This window comes from Scyliorhinus torazame, chromosome 5 (genome assembly GCF_047496885.1).
Source record: "Scyliorhinus torazame isolate Kashiwa2021f chromosome 5, sScyTor2.1, whole genome shotgun sequence".
Lineage (NCBI taxonomy): Eukaryota > Metazoa > Chordata > Chondrichthyes > Carcharhiniformes > Scyliorhinidae > Scyliorhinus > Scyliorhinus torazame.
In genome coordinates, this window is record NC_092711.1 from 132,882,792 (window position 1) to 132,892,652 (window position 9,861).

The 9,861-nt window shown below is 53.8% G+C and overlaps 1 protein-coding gene across 1 annotated transcript in view; it reads right to left on the minus strand.

The window, feature by feature from the left end:
- Positions 1-8,391, minus strand: part of parp2 (poly (ADP-ribose) polymerase 2) — a 113,631-nt gene extending 105,240 nt beyond the window's left edge. The window contains 2 exon segments of the mRNA XM_072501356.1: positions 6,418-6,565; positions 8,263-8,391. Of these exon segments, the coding sequence (XP_072357457.1) occupies positions 6,418-6,565; positions 8,263-8,296 (182 nt within the window). The 5' untranslated portion in view covers positions 8,297-8,391.
- Between the last annotated feature and the right edge of the window lie 1,470 nt (positions 8,392-9,861).

Below are 9,861 nucleotides of genomic sequence, written 5' to 3' on the forward strand. Positions count from 1 at the left end.
CACCCACTCTCTGACATCACTGATAAACACCCACTTCTTAAAGGTACATTTCTTAAACACCCATTTCTTAAAGGTACCCTCACATGACATGTGGGGGAATCGAGAACTGTGGGGGGGGGGAAGAGGTCACTGGGGCGGGGGTTAGAAATAAGGGGGCACCCATTTGAGACAGACATGAGGAGAAATATTTTCTCTCAGAGAGATGTGAGTTTCTGGAACTCTCTTCCTCAAATGGCGGTGGATATTTGAATATTTTAATTTGAATATTTTTAAGGCAGAGCTGGATAGATTCTTGATAAGCAAGGGAGTGAAATGTCATCGGAGGGGAAAGTGGAGCTGTAGTTACAATCACATCAACTGCGACCAATGTAGGAATTTCAGATGCATACTGTATTATATGTATCTGGTGCAATAATAGTCAACGGTCTGGGTTAATGTGCGTGTATGTCTCTACTGCAGTAAGGGTTTTAAATATCCTGGTTTAAAAGGCAAACAGACACTGGGGCTACAGAAGGGGTAATTAAAGCATCGTAAAAGGAAGATCATCATTCACTTCAACCATGTACAATATTTACCAAAATGGGGCTAATGGAATTTTGCATATAGAAAGAAGGTTCCCCAGGGTTTCGATCATTGTCAGGTTCTGGTTAGCCTTTGTATGATAGTCATAATCCAGTCAGCGGAATAGAGATGATGTTGTTAATAGGAGGAGCCAGGGACTGAAGCAGTCAGGTGTCCAGTTTCAGTCTAGATTTTGCTGTGAACAGAATGGGAGCTCTTTTGCCAAATGCTGGGAAGTCAAACAGTAGTTTGACGCAGGCAAGAAACTGCAGGCTGTTTTCTGAAGGGCCTCTCTCTCTCTCAAAGCAGTTTCTCCAACACATCTCTGTAAGGTGAGTATTCACGTGTTTGTTAACCGTATTTAAAAGTGGATTGTGACCCGAGATGGGTTTTGCTTGATTGGAGATAAAAAGATAGCAGTTAGATTAAAGCAAGTTATTTTATTGTTAAGCATTGTTTAACTGGATGGGACACGCTCCCGTTGTCGCTGGCCAGGAGGGTACAAATGGTGAAAATGACGGTCCTCCCGAGGTTCCTATTTGTATTCCAATGTCCCCCCATTTTTATTCTGTGGTCCTTTTTTAAGCGGGTCAACAGGGTGATCACAACTTCCGGTTGCAGCTATGCGGAGCTAAGCCGCACGATTCGGCAGCTCCTGCTATTACGGACTTTCGGGCTCATTAGAGGAGCCCCAACAGAATTTTTTCGAAGACAACCCGTGGGGAAGGGAAGAGCGAGGTCCCCCTCCAACCTTTATGGACCGGACCAGAAGTGCAACGGCCAAAAAAGCGGCATTGGAGCAGCGGGAGAAGAGAGGGGAGAAAAACCAAAATGGCGGCGGCTGGGGACAAAGCGGAATGCGGGCCGGAGCTGCAGGAGTTCATCAAGCTTTGCTTCGAGGAGCGGCGCAAGGAGATGCTGGCGCCTATGCTGTCGGCAATTGAAGGACTAGGGATGACCCAGAAGGCCCACGAGGTAAAGATCCAGGAGGTACAGAAAAGAGTCAGTGAGAATGAGGACGAGCTCTTGGGCCTGGCGGTGAGAGTGGAGCAGCACGAGGCGCTACACAAGAAGTGGGCGGGAAGACTCGAAGACCTGGAGAACAGGTTGAGGAGAAAGAATCTGCGGATCCTGGGTCTCCCTGAAGGAGTGGAGGGGGCCGATGCCGGGGCATACGCGAGCACGATGCTCGGGGCGATGATGGGCGCGGAGGCCCCTTCGAGGTCGCTGGAGCTGGACGGGGCACACCGGGTGCTGGCGAGGAAGCCCCAGGCAAATGAGCCGCCAAGGGCGATGGTGCTGAGATTTCACCGGTTCACGGACAGAGAGAGGGTCCTGAGATGGGCCAAGAAGGAGCGGAGCAGCAAGTGGGACAATGCAGAGATCCGAATATACCCGGACTGGAGTACGGAGGTTGCAAAGCGGAGAGCGGGTTTCAAACGGGCCAAAGCGGTGTTGCACCGGAAAGGAGTGAAATTCGGAATGCTGCAGCCAGCGCGACTGTGGGTCACATACAAGGGCCAACACTATTACTTTGAAACACCTGAAGAGGCGTGGACCTTCATACAAACCGAAAAGTTGGACTCTAACTGAGGGTTTGTGTGGGTGGGGGGGATGTTTGAGGTTTGATGTGTGATGGTTGTTGTATATAGGGGGTCAATCACGCGCAGGAAATGTTACATGGGCTGGGGGAGAGAGACAAGTCCGCAACAGGAGCTGCGCCAGAGGGAGCGGGCTTTGGAAAGCACGGGGTTTTTCCCGCGCGCGGGAGGAAAGGCGGGAAGGGGAACGAAGGAACGCATATTGATTGGGAGACTCCCACACGGGGAGGTCAAAGGGACGGCGGGGGAAGCCAGGGTCAGCAGGTGTCAGCTGACTTACGGGAGCGATATGGGGGGGAGCAAAAAAGCTAGACATGGGTCTAGCGGGGAGGGGGGGAAAAAGGGTTGCTGCTGCACTGGCCGAAAGGGAACGGGACACAGAAGAGGTGGTCGGGATCGGGGGTACCCCGGCTGGGGGACTGGAGGGTGAGGGAGGTGCGGACACGGGACTGGCCCAGAAGAGGAGATGGCTAGTCGGGGGGGGGTTGAGAGCCCCTCCAATCCGGCTGATAACGTGGAACGTGAGGGGCCTGAATGGGCCGGTGAAGAGGGCTCGAGTGTTCGCGCACTTAAAAGGGACTGAAGGCAGACGTGGTCATGCTCCAAGAGACACACCTGAAGGTGGCGGACCAGGTCAGGTTAAGAAAGGGATGGGTAGGACAGGTATTCCACTCGGGACTGGACGCAAAGAATAGAGGGGTGGCAATATTGGTGGGAAAGTGGGTGTCATTTGAGGCCAAGACTATCTAGTGGATAATGGAGGGCGATATGTGATGGTGAGCGGTAAGCTGCAAGGGACGCGGGTGGTGTTGGTAAATGTATACGCCCCGAACTGGGATGATGCTGGATTCATGAAGCGCATGTTGGGGCACATTCCGGACCTGGAGATAGGAGGCCTGATAATGGGAGGGGACTTCAATAGAGTGTTGGATCCAGCACTGGACTGCTCCAGATCAAGGACTGGAAAGAGGCCAGCGGCGGCCAAGGTACTTAGGGGGTTTATGGATCAGATGGGGGGAGTGGACCCATGGCGGTTTGCAAGGCCGCAGGCCAGGGAATTTTCTTTTTTCTCCCATGTGCACAAAGCCTACTCCCGGATAGATTTTTTTGTTCTGGGCAGGGCGCTCATCCCGAGAGTGGGGGGGACGGAGTAATCGGCCATAGCCGTTTCGGACCACGCCCGGCACTGGGTAGAACTGGAGCTGGGAGAGGAGAGGGACCAACGCCCGCTGTGGCGGCTGGATGTGGGACTGCTGGCAGATGAGGTGGTGTGTGGGAAGGTGAGGGGGTGTATCGAAAGGTACTTGGAGGCCAACGACAACGGGGAGGTGCGGGTGGGGGTGGTATGGGAGGCGTTGAAGGCGGTGATCAGGGGAGAGCTAATCTCCATCAGGGCTCATAGGGAGAAGACAGAGGGCATGGAAAGGGAGAGGTTAGTGGGGGAGATTTTGAGAGTGGACAGGAGATACGCAGAGGCCCCGGAAGAAATATTACTTGGGGAAAGACGACGGCTCCAGACGGAGTTTGACCTGTTGACCACCGGGAAGGCGGAGGCACAGTGGAGGAAGGCGCAGGGGGCGACCTACGAGTATGGGGAAAAGGTTAGTCGGATGCTGGCACACCAGCTCCGTAAGAGGATGGCAGCGAGGGAAATAAGGGGAGTAAAAGATGGAAGGGGAGCCACGGTTCGGAGTGCGACGAAAATAAACAAGGTATTTAAGGCCTTCTATGAAGAGCTGTACAGATCCCAGCCCCCAGCGGGGGAAGAGGGGATGAGACGATTCCTAGATCACCTGAGATTCCCGAGGGTGGAGGAGCAAGAGGTGGCTGGTTTGGGGGCACCAATTGGGTTGGAGGAGCTGAGCAAGGGTTTGGGGAGTATGCAGGCGGGGAAGGCCCCGGGACCAGACGGGTTCCCGGTGGAGTTCTACAGGAAGTACGTAGACCTGTTGGCCCCGCTACTAGTGAGGACCTTTCATGAGGCAAGAGAGGAGGGGACCCTGCCCCCGACAATGTCGGAAGCAACAATTTCTTTGATCCTAAAGCGTGACAAGGACCCACTGCAACGTGGATCGTACAGGCCAATCTCGCTCCTCAATGTGGATGCTAAGTTGCTGGCAAAAGTGCTGGCCACGAGGATTGAGGACTGTGTCCCGGGGGTGTGGAAGGAGGCGAAGCCCCCCAGCGTGGAGGCCTGGATAAACGACATGGCTGGGTTCATAAAGTTGGAGAGGATTAAGTTTGCCTTGAGAGGGTCTGCGCAGGGGTTCTACAGGCGGTGGCAACCGTTCCGAGACTATCTCGCGGAACGTTAGAGGAAGGTCGGTCAGCAGCAGCAACCTGGGGGGGGTTGACACGGACATCCTGGGAGGGGGGGGAACACGTCCTGGGAGGGGGGGGGTAGGGAATGGGGGATTGCCTGGGAGGGTGGATGAGCAAGAGATAACATAGAGGGTGGGGGAAACTGGCACGTGCGGGAGAGAGCCAGTGTATAAAGCTATGTAAATATACCATTTTGCCATGTATATATCTTGCTCAGTGCGATTTCTTGTTATTTTGTTACCTGGGGGGGGGGGGGGGGGGGCGTGTATTGTTTGTAAGGGAGAAATGTTGTGTTAAAAAACTTTAATAAACATTTTGATCCAGTACTTACACAATCATTATTATCAAGGCTCGCTTTTTATTTCAGTTTTATTAATCTTGAATTGAAAATTCCCATCAGTGGATTTGAACTTGTCCTTGCTGATCAAGAATCGATCTCAGCCTTAAATGAAACTTGGTGGGATATAGAAGATGCAAGTAATGGGAGGAGCCAGGTTTGTCTGTAGCTTTGCAGTCTGCTAGAATATTTTAAGTTGAACAGTCTGGTCGTCTGGATTATAAGTCCAGCAACATTATTACTGTGCCACTGTCTCCCCATAGTTCACAACTGGTGCAAAGGAAAGGCAGGAGAGGGTTGTGTTCGGACACCGAACCAGACCCCACCTATGCAGCAGGTGTGTACCATCTACAAGATGCACTGCAGCGACTCACCAAGGCTCCTTCGACGGCACCTTCCAAACCTACCACCTCTACCATCTAGAAGGGCAAGGGGCAGCAGACACATGGGGAACTCCACCACCTGCAAGTTCCCCCCCGAGCCCCACACTCACCATCCTGACTGGGGAATATATCGGCCGTTCCTTCACTGGCGCCGGGTCACAATCCTGGATCTCCCTCCCTGACAGCACTGTGGGTGTTACCCACACCACACAGGGACTGCAGCTGGTTCGAGAAGGCGGCTCACCCACCACCTTCTCGAGGGGCAATTTGGGATGGGCAATAAATGCTGGGCCCGGCCAACGAAACCTACGTCCCGAGAATAAACATCAATTGCGCATCTGACTGGCACCACTGTGACTAACGGTGATAGGTTTGCCAGCTCTCACCCCTGTGATCTAAATTGGCTCCGGTGTTGTGAAAAGTGCTATATAAATGCAGGTGGGGGAGACAACCCCCCTTCCGAAGAGGAGCCAGGTTGGGCTCGGAGCTCCAACTCCTTTGTTTCTGAGCTGAGCTTTTCACAGAGCAGAAGAGGCGCCAAGGCCCATCAAGTCTGCACCAACGCATGAAAGAAAATCCACCGGACCACCGACCTAATGCCATTTGGCAGCAATTGGCCCATAGCCTTGAATGTTAAGACGTGCCAAATGCTCATCCAGATACTTTTTAAAGGATGTGAGGCATCCTGCCTCTACCACCCTCCCAGTTAGTGCATTCCAGACTGCCCTCTGGGTAAAAAGGTTTCCCCTCAAATCCCCCCTGAACTTCCCACCCCTCACCTTGAACTTGTGTCCCTGCTAACTGACCTTTCAATTAAGGGTAATAGCTGCTCCCTATCCACCCTGTCCGTGCCTCTCATATTCTTGTACACCTTGATCAGGTCGCCCCCTCAGTCTTCTCTGCTCCAGCAGAAACAACCCAAGCCTATCCAACCTCTCTTCATAACTTAAATGTTCCATCCCAGGCAACATCCTGGTGAATCGTCACTGCACCCCCTCCAGTGCAATCACATCCTTTTCCGGCACTTTCTGTTTGGATCTCCGGCGCCCGTGGTATTTTGCTTTGGAGAGATCTCAGGAGGGTAGGTGAGGCTGGATGTTTTCTCAAGAGATTGAAGAGGGTGTTGAACAGTGGAGGGATCGAAGGATAACAGCTTTTACACATGGGTTTACTTCGTCCAAAAACACCACCGGCGGCACTTTTGCACACTCACCACAAGGCCTGCGAGATATCCTGCGCGTACTCGTCGGAATAAACATTCCACACGCCACCGTCGCCTTCCCATTCCCAGCGGCAGGCCAGTCCGTCGAGTTCCTCCTCCTCCTCCTCCCCATCCTTCTCCGCAATCTTCCGTTTCCGGCCTAGGAAAAGACCACAGTTAGCGACACGTCGAAAAACCGGGTCTCAACCACACCCGGGAGGCGCTGGGAGCAGGTCTGGGCACTGCCCCTCAGGGAAAGGCAGACTGGCCTCCAGAAGGAGGCATGGCAGAGATTTGCCAAGGTTTGAATTACAAGGAGAGGCAGCGCAAATCCGGAGCTGGAATTCTCCGTGGGATTCAGAAGGTGGAGCACCCCACCCTGGCCCATTTCCGCCGTCCTAGCCCCATAACACCACCAAACCTGCACATCTTTGGACACTGAGGGGCAACTTCGCATGGCCAATCCACCTAACCACTATGGAAGGAAACTGGAGCCCCCGGAGGAAACCCACTCAGACACGGGGTGAAAAGTGCAAACTCCACAGGGACAATTACCCAAGGCCGGGTCCCTGGCACTGAGAGGCAGCAGTGCTAACCACCGTGCCACCCAGATCAGTCATGATCTTATTAAATGGTGGATCAGGCTCAAGGGGCTGAATAGCCTTCTCCTGCTCCAGTTCACGCATGGCTGGTCAGGTTTCTGATCAACAGCAACCTATTAATAAAGAACCTTTAATTCCAATATTTTAGGGGCAGCACGGAGGCACAGTGGTCAGCCCTGCTACCTCACGGCGCTGAGGTGCCAGGTTCAATCCTGGCTCTGGGTCACCATCCGTATGGAGTTTGCACATTCTCCCCGTGTTCGTGTGGGTTTCTAGATTCTAGGGTAGGTAGATTCACTAAATTGCCTCTTAATTGGAAAAAAATGAATTAGGTACTCTAAATGCATAAAAGAAATAATTCCAATACTTTTAAATGGGTATTCCTGGCAATTACTTATTCGTTAGCATACATTGTGTGTTCAAACACCACCTGCCCACCACACCCTCCCGTAGCACGCCTTCGGTGATGCTCTACTCTTCCGATACCTCGACCTTTCTTTTTGGACTTCCAAGTCTCCCGCCAACCGAACCCTGCCCCGCTCTATGCCTGATTAATAAAGTCGAGGAGACCGCATGTTTTATTAATCGATCTCTCCACCTGCCATTGATTTCTGCACATATAATGCCCAGGTCCCTCTGCTCCTGCCCCCAACCCCCTAATTTTTTTAACTCATCTCTCCACATCGCCCCGACCAAAATGACGCACTTCCCACTCTACCGCACCGAAACTGCGTCTGCCACCTGCCCGCCCATTCCACCAGCTTTGAATGCTCCTCACAGTTCACAATGCTTCCCACGTTTTGCAATATCGCAGAGCTGTTGCGGGGCAGCAGGAGGCCGTCTCTCCAAACGAGCATCGTGACTTAGTTCCCGTCCCCTGCCTTTTCCCCTCTGCACGTAGTTTCCGTTCAGATAATCGTCCCTCGCCCTCCGGGACGCCCCGATTGAACCTGCCTCCACCACACTCCCGGGCCGTGCATTCCAGACCCCGGCCACTCGCTGCGTGAAAAAGGGGTTTTCTCAAATCACCGCTTATTTCCATACTGCTGCCCAGTCCTCCCCATTGAACTCCAGCTGCCACCTGCCTGCCCACCCCACCTCCTAAAAGTTTACAGCAACTTGTGCCATCTGCAAACTTGGCTGAATTTGTCCCCCCCTCCCAACGTGTTTTTCAATAAACTATGGGAGGGGCAATTGTTGCACTGATCTCATAATTCGCTCCCAAGTTACTTATTTCCACAAGCAGGCCTCTCACCAGCCGGCCCTTCGGCCCGTCTGCCTCTTGCCATCGCTTCAACACAGGAGAAGGGGGGCAAACACTCTGCTCGCGCACTGAGGTTGCGGCAGTCCCGCCTCCGGCGCCGATTGGCCAGTGTCCCCACGTCAATCGGTCGCCCCCCCGGGCAGCCTGCGTCGCTGATTGGCCAGGGGCCGCGCCAATCATCCAGCCAGTCACGCCCTCTGTCGTTGACTGGTGCTTTCCCCACGTCAATCAGAACGCCCGTTCCCTGCCTCCGCCGCTGATTGGTGGGGCGGCCGGTACTGCTTCCTCCACGCCCCGCCCCGCCCCGCCCCACGACTTCCGACTTCCCGTGGGCGCCAGAAACCGACCCCCCGTGCGCGCGCTCCGGCAGGGGCCGCTCCTGATTGGCGGCGCAGGGGAGGGGCGAAGCCGGAAGACGTCCCCGGACGTTTATTGGATACGATGGCTGTCAATCATACACCGGATTCATGCTCCCTCCCAATCCCCTTACCTCCAAGCGATTGGCTTATCCGGTGGGGGCGGAGACATGCATTGGCCTGCCCTCTCTCCTCCAACTGATTGGTTGCCGCCCTTGTCAGTTATAGCAGGGCGATCCTCTGATTGGTCTGCCTGACAGCTGAGGCCCCGCCCTGATTTTAACTGCCCTGATAGGCGGGAGAAGGGTCCCTGGTTGCCATGGGAGGATGAGGCCCCCGGTTGCCATGGGAGTCTGGGGTTCTAGGTTGATATGAGAGTCTGGGGTCCCCGGTTGCCATGGGAGTGTGGGGTCCCCGGTTGCCATGGGAGTCTGGGGTCCCAGGTTGCCATGGGAGTCTGGGGTCCCAGGTTGCCATGGGAGTGTGGGGTCTCCGGTTGCCATGGGAGTCTTCAATCCCCAGTTGCCATGAGAGTGTGGGGTCCCTGGTCGCCGTGGGAGTGTGGGGTCCCCGGTTGCCATGAGAGTGTGGGGTCCCCGGTTGCCATGGCAGGATTGTGGTCCCCGGCTGCCATGGTGGCTTCTCAGTTGTCATGGGGGCTGGTGTGACCGGGTTACTATGGGCTGTTCTGGTTGCCATGGGGTGTTACATTGCCAAAGGGGGTGCCCCGGTTACCAATGGGGGGGGGGGGGGGGGGGTGATGTTGGGTCAAGGGTCTGGGTGAAAATAAATTGACCAACCCTTGATTTCTTTAAATAGGAATTACTAATTATTTTTTAATCATTTCTTCAAGTGATTCATTTTGGTATGAAGGACATGGCGAGCTAATATAAAATCAAAGTGGCAGAGGATATATTGTACTTAAATCATTGTGGGAGGTGGGACATATTGCGAGCGGGGTCAATAAAGCATACTGTTTGCTGGGCTTTATTAATAGCAGATGGTAGCAGTAAAGAGGCAGAAAGGAACACAAAATGCGAGAAAAAAGCTTTATCACACACCGAGTAGTTCGGGCCCAGAATGTACTGCCTGGCCATGTGGCAAAGGCAGGTTCGATTGAGACATTTAATAGTTAGAGGGTTTTTTTAGCACAGAAAGAGGCCCTTTGGCCCATCGCATCTGTGCCGGCCATCAAGCACCTATCTATTCTAAGAGGGCATTCAAGAGGGCACAG